At 35.1% G+C, this 20724-nt stretch overlaps 1 protein-coding gene across 3 annotated transcripts in view; it reads left to right on the top strand.

The window, feature by feature from the left end:
• Window positions 1-4550: 4550 nt before the first annotated feature.
• NLGN4X (neuroligin 4 X-linked) overlaps window positions 4551-20724 on the top strand; it is a gene marked incomplete at its 5' end in the record, with an annotated part of 127363 nt that continues 111189 nt past the window's right edge. For 2 of the 3 annotated variants that reach the window (XM_082071942.1, XM_082071941.1), the window contains one exon: window positions 4551-5022. In XM_082071942.1, the coding sequence (XP_081928068.1) occupies window positions 4551-5022 (472 nt within the window). The remainder of the gene's footprint in view (window positions 5023-20724) is intronic. The other variant, XM_082071943.1, reaches the window with a different exon arrangement.

The raw sequence follows: 20724 nt of genomic DNA, 5'->3' as shown, positions 1-20724 counted from the left end.
TTACTTCCTAATATTCATAGCTCACGTTTATTTGCAATCTTCATCAATTTATATCAAGAAGTAGAAAGTATAATGAAAACTATCTTACCACTGAAAATTGTCCATGCTTCTTATGTACAATGCCAATTGAAATTAGCATTCAAAGGTCAGTGAGATAAGTGCAACCATCTTAACTGAGCATTTCCAGTAAGTCTTAGGTCCTCCTGGCCATAATGTGGTGCGGGGGTTTTTTGGTTGGTGGTTTTCTTTGTTTGTTTGTTTATCATACAGGAAAAAAATCAGGGAAACCATATCTATGATTGTTCAATAACAGCTTTTTATAATTAGATCTAAACACATGATTTTTTACAGAGTGCTTAAGGAGTGAGGTGTTTGTTTTTTTGTTTTCTTGAAAAGGATTGATCATCACATGTTTTCTTTCACTCCGCTTGCTTTTCAAATTGTTCTCATTATTGAGAGAGCTGCAGCTTTGAAAAACAATTTAGGGACAACACAGCCTTTTCTTACAATTCCATTGTCATTTTTGATAGTGTATGGGAACTGATAAATTCGTAACAAGAGAGGTAGCTGGAGGCAAGAAGCAATGATACAAAGTAAATGTGTGTCCATTTCCTGAAAAGTAGATGGTGATTGTATTTTCTAACCTGAGGGTTTTATGGACCTTGTCCAAAGAGAGACTTATTAGAGAAATTCATAGGAGGGTAAATGCAACATATTGTTAAAAAAAAAAAAGAAAAAAAAAAAAGAAAAAATATAATTTAACATTTGTATATTATTTGTATTATTTTTCAGGATTTATTTCCATAATTTACAAAAATAATAAAAATGATCCACCTTTGTCTTCAGTTATTTCTAACCATAAACATAGGATGAGCTTCAAGGTTCATAATGATGTTTCTAAAGTTGACATTTGTTTTCACTTTATGAAAGGATACATCATAGTTCTTAAATTTGTATTACTGATATTTTAGTTTCTTTTCATTTCTAATTTTTAAATCTTCAAGAGTTAATTAATAAGAGATATGTTAGAATGTGGTGTAAAAGACAAATGACGGTATTCTGATTCACTAAAAGTCCCTCTTACCACTGAATTGCTGTGACTGAACAGCAAGGTACTACCACAGAAATCATACCGACATGTAATTTGGTTAACCTATTAATAATGTAAATATGTTGTTCAGATACTCATCCCTACTGAAATTTACAGTGTTAAATTAGGGTGATTATAAGTCCATTTTTAAAATAATGATTTAATAATATGCTGTTGAAATTATTCTTTATGGTAAAACGCTTACAAAAAACCCCAACAAAATAAACATATAACTTCAATTAGGAAAAATAATTTCTCACAAGATTCTGCTTCATGTTATTTGTTATTTTTGTTCTGATGACTAGTTAATGTGTTAATGCACTTATCACTGTCTACAGTTTCTGTCTTTGCACTGGTTGGCAAAGACTGCAGGTCTGTTATAGGTCAGACAGCGGGGCTGAGAGAGCTTGCAGTATTCTGGGTGTTAGCCAAGAGAATGTTTCTTTATAGATTCAAGATTCTTAAAATCTAAATGTCTATGTGTGCATGAGTCAGAAATGCAAACTTTGTACATGATCCTGATAAGGCAGGGAAATTAAAGCAGATTTTCTGAGTAGATATAATACCCACAAAGCTAACTTTTGTTGGTCTTATTTCCTAGATAAGGAATCAGATAGCAAATTCAGTTCCAGGTCAATAATGAATGTTTCCCTTTTCCTGTCCTTTCACACCATTCAAAATGATGGCATATAACTAGATATTTGATCCAAAGACACCCTGTAATTAGTGTGGATAAATATTTTTTACTAAATCACATTTTTGACAGTTGTATATTATCTTTAGTATGTTTATCAACTGTGGATTTCCATGTTTCTTCATGCTGTCATTTTTCATTCTCTCCATGTTGGTAATGTCTTGACTCTTGTCTGTCATTCCACTTTTCTTTCTTGTTTTGTCTCCTCTTTTCCTTTTGTGTTTGCCCACACAATTTTTTTTCTTTCTCTATCCATTTTTCATCATCTAGATCACTGTCCTTCCTTCAATTTTGTCATTTTTCTCAGTGCTTGATTCCACATTTCCTTTTCCTGTAATGATATTACAAACTTCTGCAGTGTGGGTGCCAAGACAATAGGATCTGCTGCTCCTCCCTGAGCATAGATTAAATCCTCAGTTGGGTACAACTGGAAAATCTGCTTTGTGCTGCATGGTCAGAAAAGTATACCAAAGCCAGGATGGGAGAAAGCATGACAAAACACTACTCAAAATCAATTGCCTGCTACTGACTTCTGTTGTTAAAGGAGGTAGCAGTAATCAGAAGGGAAGTTGGTGCTTGAGGAGGAATTTTGCTTAACTGATATCTGGCTGACCACTTTGAGTGTCAGGGAGCATCTGGAGTGGGGCTGCCCACAGTGCAGGACAGGACATCCTCCTAAAACACCCCGTCGAGGCGGGGCTGGGGACAGGGACAGGACCCTGCCACTGACCAATGTTCATCAGGCCAGTCAGGGTGAGGAGTCAGGTCTGAGTTTGACTGGGCCAAGATCTGGACTGGGCCTGGGTCTGAGCATAGGGCTCCTTGGAGCATAGCTCGGGCAGAGACCGATGACCCTGAGCTGGGTTGAACTTGGGTCCCATGGCCCTGAGCAGACTGGGGAGAGGTCCCAGATGGGACTTGGCAGGGCCTGCAAGAGCTGGTGGTGGCTTCAGGGACACGGCACTTAGAGCTGTTACTGATTTGTCCTGCGGAAATTATGCTTAAGTTGCAAGTATTTTGGAGGCAGCATCTGAGCCTCTTATTTACCAGTGAAAATGTCAATAGAGATTTGGTTCACCATAAATGAAATGTATCTGGCCTCTGGTGTTCAGCTGTTTCAAAAATTTTGCAGTATGAGTGCTAAAATAAAGTCATCGAAGAATTTCAGGAGTTTTCTATCTTTACTTCAGATTCCTTTCCTTGCCTAAAAGAATCAGCATAGATGTCTCCTGTGGTTATTTTTGGGTTGTCTGTGGTTGTTGTTATTTATTTGTTTGTTTTTATTTGGAATCACGATCAATAGCTACTTACCTTGTATTTTTTCTGCTCTTGAAAACTGATTCTATATCTTCACGATACAGAGTCCTGACTGAAAACAAGACCTGGTAGTCCACTTGTATATGTTTTATATATAAATGTGTGTTCATCCTATCAAATGTAAAGTATCAGTATCAGTTTCCTATAATAAGGATTTTTTAGTTGTGGAATTACTTTCCGCTTTTTTGTTCAGGTAGAAGAACGTAAGTATTAACAAGAAGTGTTGTGTGTTTATTTTTACTGCTTGCACTGGTTAGCATATATAAATATATAACTGACTTGTATTTCATTACAAATTAACAGAATTGTTGTATGACTTCCCTTCTGTCTAAAAATTAAAAGTAGAAGCATACAAGAAGATAGCATTACATAGTTGTAACACTATCTAGGCCAAATCTGAATTTTGAGAGATTGTATCACATTTTTTTTTCTTTTCAGTTTCCATTGTTCCTTTTTGTCAGACATAGAACAAAGAAAACAGATATGAAAACCAACAACTTTGTATCAAATTTTGGCTGTTCTCATACTTGCTTTGAACTAATGTAGTGCTAATACATTAGCTGGAATTTCTGAATTAGATGGAGGTAAATTAAACTGTCATAAAGAAGAGTATACCTGTGAAAAATATTTATATATATAATTCATATCATAACAAAGAGAAATTGTCCAATACAGCAAAACATTTAATGAGTGTTTGCTGTGGGAGTGCAAATATGCTTAAAAGGGAGATGCTGTTTATTTAGAGCAGAAAATGCCCTGGAGATAGCTCTTAAATGTGATACCCTTCCTGAAAGCAGCAATGTTTGGGTTGTGGTTTGGTTTGGAAGCATACACAGGAGCAGAAATATTTGACTTGCAGTATAAACTCTGACAAGTTTGTGGCTTCAATATTTAGTTTTCTTATCTTACATGTCTTTGGAAACACATAGTTAACCACAGTGCCTAAAGTTCATAAAACATTTGTGGGCCTTGGCATGGAAGTAGTGTGTGAATTTAATTGTTTTGTTTGGGTTTTCTTTTTAGATTTATGACAACATTAATGTGTCCATTGATTTGAATTTCTTGTTTTCTCTTGGCTGCAGGCTGAGTGGTCTGAACTTCACTGGAAGGAACCATTTCACTGGGGAAGTGGAATAACTGTGGTATCTCCCTGTGCTACTTGCTGTAAAGTGCCATGCGTTGCCAGGATTAAGCCAATGCTGAAGTCTGGAATGGGCCTTATGGGCAAACACTCCCTTGTTTCTTCTGACATCAGGATTTGTCTATGACCAGTCAGCTGAGGCACCTACCACACATCAGGTTTTGTTTTTTTGCTTCCTTAAAAAGGTTACGACTTCCATCACTTCATCTCCTTTGACTACATTTTATTGTATTAGTTTTCATTTTCCTTGACTGATTAATTTTCTCCCGGCTGTGGAAAAAGGAGCCCTGCTGATGTTGATTTAAATAATGTCGAAACCAATGGGACTCCTATGGCTGCCTTTGATCTTCACTCCAGTGTGTGTCATGTTGAATTCTAACTTCCTCCTGTGGATAACTGCTCTGGCTATAAGATTTACTCTCATCGATGGCCAAGCACAATATCCAGTGGTTACCACAAATTATGGCAAAATACGTGGTTTAAGAACACCTTTGCCCAATGAGATCCTTGGTCCAGTGGAGCAGTACCTGGGTGTTCCTTATGCCTCTCCTCCAACCGGGGAAAGGCGATTTCAGCCCCCAGAGCCACCATCATCTTGGACAGGTGTCCGCAACGCCACACAGTTTGCTGCTGTCTGCCCTCAGTACCTGGATGAGAGGTCACTGCTCAACGACATGCTGCCGGTCTGGTTTACAGCCAATCTGGATACTGTGGTGACATATGTTCAAGATCAAAATGAAGACTGCCTGTATTTGAACATCTATGTGCCCACAGAGGATGGTAAGTACACTTAAGGACCACTGTGCAGCGCACTCACCAGTTCTGCACATGAACAGTAGCCAGGTCTTTAAAGCGTCTTGCTCAGTTTCCTCCATGTTTTATCTGGGGAAACGGATCATGCCTCTGAACATTCGTTATAAGTAATACTTTGTAGACTGAACATGCTTGCATAAATTCTCTTCCATGTTTCAGTGTAACACCAAACTGCAATTTGGTTTGGAAACAGGGGCTAGGGAGCATAAGCCAGCCTTAAGTTTACGTCTGAACTACAGCTGAGCATCATTCACAAGAGAGGAAAGGGGAAATAAACATTAACCAAAAGTAACATATTTATTTTCCCATGTATGAATGGTGGAAATACTGCCACATACTCATTTTTAAAGGGGAATTTCCCTAATCTTATTTTCTTTATAATAGAAAGTTGTTATAGTAGTTTAGTGTGCAGTTTTTTTTCCAGGTTTTTTACCTATGGAACTTTTCAGTCCAACTTTTTTCTTCTTCATTCACTAAATTTAAAATGAATTAAACATGATTTTATTACTCAGAGCTGAACTGATGACATTAAATTTTCATCTGTTTTCTGCAATCTTCTCTCAAGAGGGCTGCTTTAAACTGCCTTACATAGACGAAAAGGACAAACACAATTGGTAACACAACTCTCTGAATGTTTTCATTATCTCAATCTTAAACATTCTAGCTTTACGGCATACTGAATATGGCTTTTATGGATCTGAAAGATTTTGCTTCCTACAGACAAGAACAACTATCTTCATCAGGCCCCGCATGACTAAAGTTTATTCTATATCACAAGCAAATAAAAAAATATACTGGCAATTATATTTAATATTGTGCTAAAAGCCAGTTCTTTCAGCCACCTAGAATGTAGTTACCAATGCATAATGTGACAGATTTCTCGCAGATATGCAAATCCCTTCATGTTAGCTGGGGGTTTGATTTGCATAACCAAGGCATTGTTGTTTGTCAGTAACCATACTCTAAATATGCAAATTTTGTACTTTGATTATTATAATCCTTCTGCCTTGATTGGTTTCTTTACTGAGAATTTCTAAGCTGTTTGCCAGTAATAAGCAAACCACCTTCTCTTTCTGTTCTCATCAGCTGAAGCAAAAACCTGAAAGCTAAAAATGAAGGAGAAGGTTTGGGAGTACTGGGAGCTCTGCAAACATAAATACTGCCAAGCTGCTTAAATGAAAAGTGCTCTGAAAGAAAAGCTGTATGTATGTTGCTCTGTGTGTGCATGAGTGAGTGTGTGTGGACAAAGGAGCAGATCTTTCCACTGAGTTCTTTTCCTCTTCCAGTCTCGCTGCACTGCATCTCACTCCTTGGATAATAACACAGATAATTCTTTCCCAAATTTCCTTGTGGTCTGGATTTTATCCTGCAGCTTTTAATTAGTCAATAGGACAAGTTTGCCCTAGAAAGCATTTCATGTTAAGATTTGATTTGTTCTCATGGAAGGAATATCAGATCTGCTAACTCAGTTTTATTTTAAAGCCCACTGTTAATAAATTAATGTATTTCTCCAATCTAGTAATAAGAAGTTCCATCCATTAATTATGGAAGAGAGGTAATTAGACATGGAAAAATACATACAAATGTCTAGGAAAAGTATATTTGATATTAAATGGAGAATAATAAAGTGCTGTGTGCTGAATGACTAACAACCTATAAAATTCCTCATCTTGCTTGTAATAGCTAATGATATTTGCTTTTAGATTAAAAAAAGAAAGGACTGATAAATTTAATTTTACCTATTGTAGACCTTTTTTTCCATTTAATTCAACAAAAGAATTGTGCGTTTTACTCTTCCTCCTGGTTTTAGATATTTATTTTTTTTACACTAAATAGAATGTACATTGAGCCTATTTTCTTTTATATATCCTCTTCAAAAAATATATAGCTGAATAATGAGAGACAAGTTTGGTGTCACTGATGAGGTTAAAGCAAAATTGTTCCAGTACAATATGACAAGCATTTTTAGCAGATTCCAATGGGGAACAAGAAACTTAAAAATGAATAGACAGAATACATGATGTTTTAATTGTATGCTGTATATCTTATCACTAGTTAAATATAACTTAATGTGGCTCTTTTGGTGAGGAAAATATGCAAGCTTCTGCTCATAAGGATGATTAAGGAGAACTGACCTACAAATCACATCTCCTAAGTTAGTGTGTCTCCAAATCATACTAAATATAAATAGCCTTAAACTGTAGTCTGTACAATCTGATTAAACACATTATACTTCATTATATGAGTCTTAGTTTGCAAAAATAAGCTACGTTGTTATGGAGACAGACCATGAAATTAGGTTTTGAAGCAAGATCTCAAAGTGAGTGACTTTGAGTTAAATTCACATTTTAAATTATTTCTCAAATAGAGGTGTATTTAAAAGAGCTTTGAAGCTCTTTTGTGTCTGGAAGAAAAGGTGGGTAGAATCATCCAAACCTAATTAATGTTCTGACTATAAAACTTAATCTGGATTATTTAATGCTTTTTTTTTTAAAGAAAACTTTGGTGAAAAGAAATGATGAACAACCCTAATGAATTAACTGGGTTCATATGCACTGCTGAATTCAGACTAATTCTGTTGATAACTTATTAAAATGCCGCTGTGTGTTGGTGCTTTGTTTTGTTTTGTTTTGTTTTGTTTTGTTTTGTTTTGTTTTGTTTTGTTTTGTTTTGTTTTCTAATCTATATAGCATGACCTGTTTGTTATTACTTGTTTGGTTTGGTCAAAGAGAACCAAATTTTGACCATATACTTTGAATAAAGAATTGAAGAATAAATGCAGACATGCATTCATCTGATTTCAGAATTGCTTCACTGGAATTCTGCCAGTATAAACTAATGGAAAAAAGAGATGAATACAGTTGCTTTAACTAGGTAGATAAGATTAGTTTTTTATAATAAAATAGTTTGAAATGTTGCTGCTTCTGGCTGAAGAAATACACTGAAATTAAATGACATAAAATTTTATAGTTTCTTAACCTAGTTGTCATCTCTAGGTAAAGAAATTAAATGACTCTGTTACATAGTTTATATCCGTATTAATCAAAGCCTTTCTTTTGACTCATGAGATTCTGGATTTGAAATGTGAAACAGCAGCAGAATCCTGTCAAAATTTTCTATGTTAAATTGTTCCTGTGAAGCAGAAGATATCTTTGTTTAAGGAGCTTTTTTTAAAATTTAGGTGCAAATATTATTTATAATAGAAATCAAAACATTTACCTTCAATTCTGACCATGTGGATTTTTATTATTTTGCTGTTGTTCATTAACAAACGGTTTATATTGAGAGTTTCCTTAGAGTAACACTTGTATTTCAGAGAATCTAGAGTACCAAGAGAATTTCAGTGTTTGTTTCCTTTGGCTTTGGAAGGGAAAAAATTGCAACCACTATAATCTATCAAGACTTTTTTTTTTTTTGGTCATAATAAGTATAAATAATGATGTAGTTATTTTAAAGATACACAATGCAAGCAATAAAGACAAAACTTAGCAAACTGCTTTTATTTTATATGTCAAATTTACAATAAATTACTCCAGAACTGAAGCAAATAAAATATTTATAGTACAATTATTATTTTATCCTAATTGCTTTCTAAACATTTGGCTTGATCTTCCGAATCATTCGTGTGCCTATATGCTGTCTTGTCAGCTTTTCCAGTTACTGTGAACTGTCATTTTCCCCAAGAATACTTGAATGTCTGTTTTGAGGAGGTCATCTAGGGAAATGATATTGAGGACAGTCTGTTTATGATAACTTCAGTCTGAATATGGGTTTATCTACAGTGGAAATGCTAGATTGAAGAGGACACAGACTGTTAATCGGCTGTGCTTAATCCCTGGCCTTTATCATTTGAATCTGTGGATGCTGAAGGAGATTGCTAACTCTTATCATAACTGGGGAAAAAATATAGCTAAAAACAAACAGAAAAGACCTTAAATTTGAATTTCTTCTATGATAAATTTGAAACTGTGTTAAAAGCAAGGCAAAGTAAAAATAAAACAAAACAAAATAAAAACCTACAAAACCCAAAACCCATGAAAATCTTCTTGTTTCTTTGTTTAAAACCTGCTCTGTTCAGATCTAAACAGAAAATAAAATGAAAAGGTGACTTCTCATTGTATTTGCATGGTCAATAGTTAGCATATATACTTTACTTACTTTGGTATAGAAATAGAGGGTACATTTTACATGAGTGAGTAGCTATTCAACCACTATATATCTGTTAGGGATTAACTAATGAAGTATTTAGCGTCTTCAGAGGTTTGCTTACTAAAAATGCACTGTGAGCTCTTGTCTCATTTACATCACAATAAATACAGCTGAAGTGACAACAAAAGGTGGTAGGCCATGATGCTTATTAAGGTAGGATGGGTTGGTCATGATTTTTTTATTAGATTAGGGAAACTGAGAGCATTGTCCAGGATTAGTGTTATATTTAACTGTGGGCTACCAGGAAGAAAAAAAGTCTTGAGCAAGAGCAAAGAGATCAACAGTGTTCTTTCTCTAAGCAGTGATGTGAAGGAAAGGTACATGCAACTTTACACTCTGTGTCTATTTGACTAAGAAATAAAGAAATTAACCATCTGACCAAAACTGATAAAGAAGATGTGCATTAGGTTATTTGTATAGCTTGCATACTCTGCCACCTTTTCATATTAGTCAAATGTCTGCTTAGTATATAACTGTTTGCAGCCTTCTCCTTGTTGGTGCTGTTGAACTGCAGTGTCTAACTTGGAAAGAGTCTTTTAATCAAAATTATACTGATAAAACCTGATTGACAAAAAAATTAAATTTTTGGCTTATTTTTCGTTGGGGTGAGGGAGAAAAAGGTAATAGAAAGATGAGTCCTATGTTTACAATTATTTGATCACAGGGAATAAAGAAACCTAAACTGTTCAATGGCTTCTTTATTAACATGAAGAGTAAGGGTCCATACGTAAAGATAGTAACACAGCATACAAGATAGGTACAATATTGTACAACATTTTTGTTGAATTATTAGCAGGTGATAATAGTAATACTAACTCCTATTTTACAAATAGACCTGAATTTCTATAGAGTAGTTTCTCCTAAACTGTATATAGTTGTAAGTTTCAGTACATGCATACATATCATTTATCAAGTAATATCAAAATTGCAATTGTTCTATTATTTCTTCACTACTTTTGTAAATTTAAGTAGCTACTTAACAAGTCAAATTCACAATTTATGCATGTAGCTTCAAGAAATTAAGAATCCAATATCTCTTGTTTACAGGTTTATAGTTTTGGTTCTGCCTCAATATCTTTATTATCTGTTTTAAAGTTAGTTATAATTTGGTATAGGTATGTGGAGTCTTACTTCTGTTTTCTGAAGTATTTTTAAAAGCAAATTCATTAAATAGTTATATTTTTAAATATTTTAAATCTGTTTTAAAACATATTTATGATTGTTTTTTTAATAGACAACGATGTTTGAATAGCTAGGTATTACAGATGTTTCTTCTGAGATAAAATAGAATATAAAAAGTTTGTTCTCAGTTTCAAGATTGTCACAGTTTTTGTCAATGACTGGTCTATTTTTAACCTCCTTTAACCTTAACCTTTCAGTCAATTCTTTGTCTTCTTCAGAAAAATGCAAATTCCTTACTAAAATTCTCTTGTTATTTAAGTGCATTTCAGTTTATACTGTTCAAAAAATATACACAATAAGACATATCATTTTATAAAATGCTTTTATCGCTTTGCAAAGTGAGAGGGATTAATAATAGATAACAGTTACAATATGAAACAACAAGGTTAGAATTACTGCATATAATCCCAGTTGAACATAAACATAAACTTTTTTGTGACGGAGAGAAAATTGCTCTCCCGTGTGAAAGATAAACTCCCCATTGTGTCAGAGAGCCTCAAGCCAATTCTTTCACAGTTAGGGTCCAATATATCCCCTCCTCCTAATCCAGAAATATTGCAGCATCTGTGAGAAAGAAGAAGGCATATGTCTGACTATCCTCTGCCTAGCAGGATAAAGCTGTGGGTAATCCAGGCCCTTATTTTACATTCTTGGTTTTGACAGTCACAAATACCTTCTGACACCAAAGAACAGGACTCTAATCTAGATGAAATAAAGTTCTTAAATCCTTAGAGCTAAACTCAGATTTAGTTGCTGATTTCAAAATGCTGCCCTTCCCTCCAGGAGTTGCCCATTCCACAGGCACTTTACAGGATTGCATCCAAATGGCCTTTTCAGGAACTGAGATGCAGAGAAGCCTAGTGAGAAGATTCAGCATTCAGTATCACATTGTCTAATCTGAACAGGATTTTTGGCACAGTTTCCTAGAGTCTCATTATTGCCTCATATTGAAAAACCTGCTAGAATGGGGCAAATGTTCTTTAAAACACAATGAATTAATGTTTCTTCTGCAAAGACAAATCAATGTTATCATTCTCTTAGTCAAAGAATTGTAGAGATGTAGACGCTGTGCCATTTGGCTCAGTGACGCAAAAGAAACAGTCTTTAGTTGTGTGGGTCATGAGACAGATCACACAGGCAATTCTACTTCATTTTGCCCTTTGGCTCTTACTTATCTCTGCAGGGTGTTTTAGGGTTTTTTTGGTAGTGTTTGTTGGTGTTTTCCTTTTTTTTTTTTGTTGGTTGGTTGATTGGTTTTGTTTTGTTTTGTTTTGTTTTTAATGTAGTTTTTTCCCAATGTGTCTTCTTGCTTTTTGACAAAATGCAAATCAACACAATGCCTACGAGCAGTGAGGCTGTGCCTCTGCCCTAGGGCAGTACAGTGGGTGCTCAGCAGACTTCTGAGTAGTAAATAGTATGGAATATATGTGGATCTTAGTAGTGTCATGACTACACCATCTGTGTTTGCTTTCATTTCCTATTAAGACCTTATAAGCTCATTGATTTTCCATTGGATATTTTTTGCATAAGTCAGAAAGTTTTGAAAATTATTTATTGTGGGGTCTTTTTTTTATTTTATTTTTTTTATTTCATTAAAATTAAGTTCAGTTTGCCTTACCTAACATATTAGTTACAGCTTCAGACAAAACCAGTACCTTCTGAGTAGTTCAACTTTCTCATAAGACTCATAAATTAGTTCACATCTGTGAAAATACTTAAAGGAAATGTTCCCACATCAAAGTGATAGTCATAGGTAGCATGTGAATCAGGCATATTTGCAGTTCTGTTCCAGAAATGTTTAAGTATTTACAAAATAAATTAATGCAAAACCAAAATAAAGCAAATGCTCATCATTTGCTCCTCCAAATTCCTGAAAAAGACTGGTGACAACTGAAATAAAGACAAAAAAAATTTTCCAGAACATAATGGCTTTTTGCATAGTAGTTTGGTTTGTCATACTTTTAAAAATTAAATAATATCTCCAGCATTCAATTCTACACATCGATGCTTCTTGCTTATGACTCCAGATAAAATTCTCAGAATTGCATATAATCAATTACATATGCTGAAATATTGTGATAGTATTGGTTGAATGTATTGGTTGTTATCCAAATAGAAAAAAAGGAAAAAAAGATAATTTTAAGGATAGCATATTTCATTTGTGCTTGAGATATTATCATCATCTGAGGGAATATGAATGAATTTCTATTCTTATGGTTTAGGGCTTTTTAAATCCAGACGTTTCTCCTGGTACACAATGTGACAAACAATAAGAAATCATTACTATAAAACCATGAAAATGAACTAATGCTTACAGCTATCTGGTGCTGATGTGTTAAAAATCCATTACAGAAATGTTATAATAAAAGAAAAATTTGTCTTTTACAGTTCTTGCTGTAGGCAAACTTCTAGCAAAGAATAAATTTACTTGCAATGCTAAGCCGAATTCCTATACTATATATAGGGAATTTTAGTCACAAATAGAATTCCTGGTGCCTTGTTCCAACATGCTTATTATTGCTGGGTTGGTGTTAAATGGATCTTTAATTGACAGGGTGTGACATATTTAATCTAATGGAGAGAAATTACTTTGTGCTGACTCAAATTACTATCCGATTAATCACTGGTAATGTTTACAAACCATCATAGCTGGAAATCATGGATACGTTGTCTGATTAAGTAGATATGCAGTAGGGCAAATGAAAACCCAATCCAAATATATACATTTCCTCTTCTTACAAATAAATTAGAATGAAATTATCCTTTATGTGGTATTTTTAGTGTGGCTAGGAAATTTGAAACAATTCTGCATTTGTAATACTACCCCAACAGTTATGCTTTTCCTTGCTCTTCATGCTTTATTCTGTCAGCAGAGGGAGCACAAGTTACCAGCAAACTCATTTTTTCTATCTGTTGACATCATTGAGAGTGCCAAAAATGATGCTGGTGAACACACCAGTAAAACATGCTAATTTTTAGATGCTGGTTTATGCCTTTTAAGCAGATAGGAAGATGTCCCATTCCTTTACCAAGCTGAAAAATAATAAAGTTGCTAGTGTTCATCCTGTTTTTGTGGACTGAGAGATTTATATACAGAATAAAGTCTATTCAAGGAAAATATGCACTCACACTGACAAACTTGCACAAAACTAATTTATTATTACATAATAGAAGTTTAGATGAAAAACAAACTAAGAATATACCAGTTTACAACTGAATAACAAATGATAATACTTGCTTTGAAATTCTTAGAAGGCATTTGATGGCAGAATTGATTCCAAAATAGAAAAATTGATCTGTTTGGTTATGGTGAGTTAGTAGAAACATTCCTACACAAAAAGGAATAATTCTGTTCTTCCAGTTTATAAAATGAACTTAGACAGAGGCAGACCTTTTTCTCAATGATGCCATTGACTCTCTTTTCTGTATTATACAGCTGAATCGTGCAAAATGGCAAATGCATTTTACATCCTCTTATGTCACTGAGACAAAAATGCTAAGCATGCTGAAGTTTCATCCTCACTGACAGTACACCGCGTTTAAGTTTTTTGCTATCGTGGCATTGGAATTAACAGTATAAATAAACTATATAAAGTCAGAGTACCAAATTACGGAGGGCTTCCATGTGTAATGTATCTGATTCAAAGGACTGGTATGTTTATGTTTTGCTAATTTGAAATGCTTTTATCATCAGGACTCTCTCTACCTAAACAATAGATCTTGTGCTGTCTCCAGGGAATAGATGCATTAAGCTGAGTTGTAACTGATAACTAGGGTGTGCCCTTGGGAGTTAGATCAAATCAGATGTTTACTGTGACAATGTATAAAATCACCCATAACAAACCATTGCTATGGTTTGTTACTAAAAATTACCTTAAAGTGTGCTTTGGTCTAAGAAAATAGCACGAATATTGTACAGAAGAGAGTAGCTTAGTATGACAATCTCGCAGTGAGAATATTTTAATGAAAACACATTGAAGAAAGAACAAAATATAAATAAATGCAGTAACGTAAACTTAAAAAGGAGAAAAATTTCTAAAAATCATGCAGCATGGTCTATTCTTTATTTTCATTTATTATAATACTTTCAATCTTATTGCCAGAACCAAACCATGTAGACAGATCAAATAGGTAAACTTTTATTCCTAACTGTAGCCATTTTCACAAAAAGGTGCTGAGGGATGTTCAAGCCATATTTTTTTTTCTCTTTATTCAGTTTCATTATTCCTTGGAAACACTTTTTGTTACTGACTTTTGCTGCTCTCTCTTTGCTCATGTTATAAGTGAATAACTCTGCTCACTTTAAAAGTTAATACCATAAAATAGACAAACCATAGGATCACAGAACGGTTTGGGTTTGAAGGGACCTTAAAGATCAATTAGTACCAACTCCACTGTCATGGGAAGGGACAGCTTCTACTATGTCAGGTTGATCAAAGCCCCATCCAACTTGGCCTTGAACACTTCCATGGATGGGGTATCCACAGCTTCTCTGGGTAATCTGGTCCAGTGCCTCACCACCCTCATGGTGAAGAATTTCTTTCTTATATCTAATCTAAGTCTACCCTCTTTCAATTTAAAGACATTAACCTTTGTCCTGTCACTGCATGCCCTTGTAAGAAGTCCATCTCCAGGTTTCTTGTAGGTCCCCTTTAGGTACTGGAAGCCTGCTATAAGGTGTCCCCAAGAGCCTTTTCCAGGCTGAACAACCCTGACTCTCCTGTCTTCATAGGAGATGTACTCCAGCCCATATTTGTGGCCCTCCTCTGGGCTCACTCCAACAGGTCTATGTTCCTTTCATGTTGCAGGCCCCGTAGCTGAATGCAGTACTCCAGGTGGGGTCTCATGATAGCGAAGTAGAGGGGGAAGTCACCTCCCTCAACCTACTGACCATGCTAGATGTAGTCTCAGTTTCTATTTCCACAAATGGTGTTATGCAGATATTCTTAATTATCTTTTTCTTTCTTTTTTTTTTTTTTTTCCCAAAGTTACACACAAGAAGCAGCAAAAGGTGAAGAAACATCATCTACAGCTCTTAAATAAGTTTTGAAAGGGAGGCAGCTATCAAATAAGTGTACCAGAAAATTAACCATGCAGTGGGTGTGAATGGATGAGGTGGAGAAAGCCTGATTCTCTCTCATACCTTAGTCCTTGTGTACTGGATTCATTCAGTGTGTCACTCAGCTATGCCTGACAAGCTGCATTTGGGCTGTGGGGTAGTTCATGAAGAACCTAATGTACCCTATGGTGACACATTAGGGTTTTCTTTAATGTAGTTGTTATTGTTTGTTGTTTTCATAATTCATTTTTAGCTGAACAGTTCTTGCTTGCATTTGCTTGCTGTCATGAAATTCTCATCCCACACTCCCTTGTGTAAATACGGCCAACAAGTATTTGGGATAATGTAAGACTCAAGAGTGGGATAATGTTCAGATACTGAAAGTGTCGGTTTTCTAAATGGGTACAGTGACCTATAAAAATTCCTGAGCATCTAAGAAGCCAGTGAAAGACCTTAACCATATAACATCTGTCTTGCTTTAGTTCAACCATTCATTTTCAGCTTTTAGCACCATTGAAAATGTGGCCTGTAATACTTAAGATAATTTGAGGTTATTTTGAAATAACTGAAGAATTTATTAAGTAATGATAAGTTTAGAAAGTAACAACATGTATCAGGTTTTAAAAATACTATATTAATATTTTATGCCATTTGTAAGTGGTGTTTCCAAATGTGTTATGACTTAATATAGTATCAAATTTCTAAATGCATGCTATTTTACCATGCTTGTTTTGCATATCTAATACAGTAAATCAGGACGCCTTAGTGTTGGGATTACCGACTTATTTCAAAATCCAAATAAATAGCTTTTCAGTTTGCTCATCTAGATAATTTTTTTTCTCTTGTGATCTTTTTCCTTCTTTGCCTCAACAGAAATGATAAGGTAGTTGCCATTAGTGCCTGAAAACAGATGATAAAACATTTTTTTCTGCATTAAAACTGGAGGTAGTTCAAAGTGTGTTTTTTTCAAGAGGTACTTAATGAATGTGTCAGTATACTACAAGTAACTTTTCTGTTGTTTGTGGTTTGTGACTTTTCTATTTCTTTTGTAAGCATTAATTGCAACCATAAACACCTACTAATTTATCTTCCAATTTCTCGTACAGTTTTATTACAGATTTCTTGTTTAATACAGACATGTGAGGCAAAATTGCCCGTTTTTTTTCTTTTTTTTTAAATCTACCTAAAGAATTCTATAGCTAAGGTACATTGGGACTGAGGTGGTCTGAGGGCATTTCTGACAGAGAGAGATGTAAAACAGGCAGTCTACTGCCTTTGTGCCTTATTTGTCCATTTAGATAATCAGGATCATGCTAATTAGGGTTAGAAACAACTGCAAGAAGGAAACACCTGTACATCAGTTACTTCCTATATACTGACAAATTAAAAGACAACATTCTTACTTTATTCATGTGCATGGCTTTTTCTAGGCTCTATGTTATTCCTCTCTGAACCCATTTACTGGCAGCACTCTGCATATCATTGCATTCTATTGTAACCTCTAAGCAAAACTCTGGAAGTTCCAAAGGGCAATAGATTTGGGAGCCATTGTACCACGACAATCGTAAAGAATTCAGTAAAGAGGTTTAAAACTTGGGCATCTAAAAAGTGATTTGACTCATTTACTGACAGAAGAGTGAAACCTTACTATCAAAGTTTACATTTAATTCCTTACTTTCAGTCTTCACAAAGTAGAGTCAGAAATGAGTTGGCATATAATTTTTTTCCAAGAGATAAAAGACATCTAGACAATAAGAGTTATGCCAGAAGAGTTATGCCATTTGAATACTGAAAGACGGGAAAAACTTTGTGGTTGGATAAGGCATATAAGCTGCCAGTGCAATCTGTTTAAACTCAGAATGGATCAGATAAATTACTGATGAATGAAAAAAAAGCTCTTACTAATTCGTGATGTGTAGTTACTAAATTTCTCTCATAAGGCTTACCAAAAACATAAGGTCACAAATGGATCCTGGAAGAAAGTATGCTGTTTGCAGATGCAACGTAATGGCTTGGAATATTTCTGTGAGTCCTTTAATTTTCTTCATTATCTCTTGACTAATAAAGAAACTCCTCCTGAGTACAATATGAAGTGTTTGCTCTAGTAGCTCTGCCAGCTGGCCTAGTTGGCATATCCCTTGTAGATCATTCTGAAATGAATACCTCGCATGACCTATAAACACCCTCCTGGGACTGGACCTAGTGGGATATGTACTTGTACACTGGGTCCAGCACTTTGGGACCATGAGATACCTTCTTTATGGATGGAAATTTTTTAATGCCCTTTTCAGTCAGCTAAGACTGTGTAACCAAACACCCTAATCTGTGCTGTTTTCACTTTCTTGTGGCTGTTAAACAACCCTTACAGGGAGAAACTGACTACCTTTGTTTTCAGAGCTTAATTCTTCGAAGACACATTCTTCTTTTTGCATGCAGCACATTTACTTTGTGTAGAACTAGAAAATATTGTTTTCTACATAACCCAAGAGGTGGTTCTTACTAGAAAATATCACACATTTCCCTGGTTCCCATTTACAGTACAACATTTGGCTGGGTATTCCCCAGCTTGCTTTCTCTGATCAGTTAGCTGTAACCTTGTCTGCAAGCTTGATTTGATTTCAAAGTCTAAATGGTTGCATGGTGGCCGTGTACTCTCTCTACCAGCAGGTGCATCACTCTGTCTTCACCACAACTATGAATGACTGAAAAAAATTCAGACACAATTCATCTGTTGCAGTAAAAGAGGTAGCTACATGAGCTGACTATGTGCACATTCTTTGTTATAAATGCCGTGACATGTAACCTAGATGTAAAAGTGTTAATGGAGGATGCTTAAGCTAATGCTTTTTTATCCTGTGTTTATTGTGAGTTTAAAGTACACAAACTGTGAAAAGCCACAGCTAATCTAATGTATTGTAATGGTAATGATTCATGGCCTGAGAATTTAAGCAAGTGTCAGTTTCAGTAATCAATATCTGAAGGTAAAGTGAACTCAGCTGAAACAGAATAAGGTAGCAAGAGCTAGCACCTTATATATTCATCAGCATAAAACAAGGGTGATTCCTCCAACCCCCACATGACATATTGATCAAAAGAATTGGCAAAGTTTTCTGTTTTCTTTCAAATATATGGTAACTTGGAAATCACAGATAGATAATACCTGTGATTTTCTGTGTTCTTTGTGGAAATTCTGGGACCAATGTTAATTGGTACTGTTTTTAGCAGCACAGAGAGTGACATAATGCTGGGGTCTTGGTGCTGCTCATATACAGCCTACAATAGTTCCTGGAGATTATGAAGAAGTAGTTTTAAGAGCCTTATGTAATTGTTTTCCAAATATATGTTGGCTTGCCTATAGCCTTGACAGTACATACACTCTTGTGAATTTTTCATGAACAATTAAAAAACACTAACCTACCATATTTGCCTAAAAATTACTTTGAAAATTACTTTCATATTTGATTGACATTTCCTGCAAAGCTGCCTGTATACTCTGATAATTTGCATTATACTTTGGTACTCCTTACTGTGTGATACAGTAGCATAGATAAGCTCTCAGGAAGAACAGCTAAAGACAAACTTCACAGTTTTGCTGAAAAGTTACATTTCATAGGAAAAGTCACTGGCCACAGAAATGAGCAAAGAAAAGTAAAGTGTTTTTTCATTCTCTGAAGAGGGCTGTTAGTGCTGTAGCTTAGAGGAAATTAATTTAAGGAAGCTGGTAGACCTCTCAATTATTCCCTGAAATAAAAACTTATGTTAATTACAGGCCTTATGATTTTAGGGGGCAGTTGTGTGCTTTCTTAGATAAAGTATAGGCACTGTATTTGTTTTCTGAAGTTCAGTAGATGATAGGTTGGATCTTGCCCAGTCTGCTGTCAGGACACCCATTAAAGGAGGATCTGATAGCAGCCAAGTCACTCACCATGCCTAGGTTGAATACTTGGGCTTAACGATAGAGAAAACTGAGTACCTCTGGGGAACAATCCAAAGCTCTAGCAAACTGGGGAACTGTTAACAACACATGGCCATGACAATATATATCTCTAATTTGGACCTCACCAGGCAGGACTGATTTATTGGACAAGGTTGCTGAAGGAGGAAGCAGCAGTGACTGCCAAAAAAAGTCAGTAATTTCTATAGTCACTGGAAAGGCCTGAACCAAATTCCTACCAGCCCAAAGGGTATGCAGAGAGCATCCTTCATCCTCTCTGGTAAGACTGGGCCATGGCAAAGTAGATCTAAGCTGGTAAAGAAAACATTAATCCAGAAATAGCAGTACAGATACCAAAGGACAAATAGTTTTAAAAAATTGTGATAGGATTCAGACATTCCATTATGACCTTTTCTGCCTTTTTTTTTTTTCTTTTATTTTCCCTGGGTAGCACAGCATCTTCACTATTCCTTAGTTATGCTCCCTTTATCTGCCTTCTCTGCAAATAAGGTACTTTTCTATATGAATCCGTAGCTATTAATTTTCTCCTTTTGGACTTTTATTCACTTGTATGAATAGACATATTTGGTAGTTCTTTTTTTATTCTTTTAGTGTAGGCCAAAACCAGTCCTATGTTTTAATGCATTTCTATTTTCTAGAAAAGCCCTAAACCATACTACGATTATGTTGAGATCTCTTCTCGGGGTTTTACCTGCATAGAGACTAGTTTTGGAGTGAGCTGTATGATAGGACAACATCAACTTGTAAATAATTTACATCTTACTTACAAAGTTCAGTTATACTGCAATAAGTGACGATGACGTCCAGGCAGTTTTTTCCTTAGGTTAAATGTATTAATTTCAGGAGCAGTTAAGATGGGCTTTTGCATAAACAAACTCTCCATATCTAATATATCCCAAGTCTGTACGTATACACATTTGTGTTTGTATTTACACATAAATAAAATCTATTACTTTTGCCTTCTTACTTCTTCTTATCTATTCCATTCCTTAGTAATCTGAGATGAAATGTTTCAGTTGAAGGTATAACCTGATCCCTTTACAGGGCTGATGAGAGATTTCCATCTCAGAGAAGGTCATAATTACTTTGATTCAGGAAAACTGAGTAGTTCAAGTGCATCTATCACCATTTGCATTTCAATGTATTAATTTTGAAGTTGTTAATGAATATTTATTGCCCAGGTAATTAGAAACTTCTCATGTTCTGCAGTCTTAAGCATCTTGCATATTTTGTCTCTTGGATTTTTCATTCTCATTCCTGTCCA

The sequence above is a fragment of the Streptopelia decaocto genome, assembly GCF_964273445.1.
Source record: "Streptopelia decaocto genome assembly, chromosome: 1".
NCBI lineage: Eukaryota > Metazoa > Chordata > Aves > Columbiformes > Columbidae > Streptopelia > Streptopelia decaocto.
The sequence above is the reverse complement of the archived record's forward strand: the minus strand, read 5'-3'. Positions and strand labels throughout refer to the sequence as shown.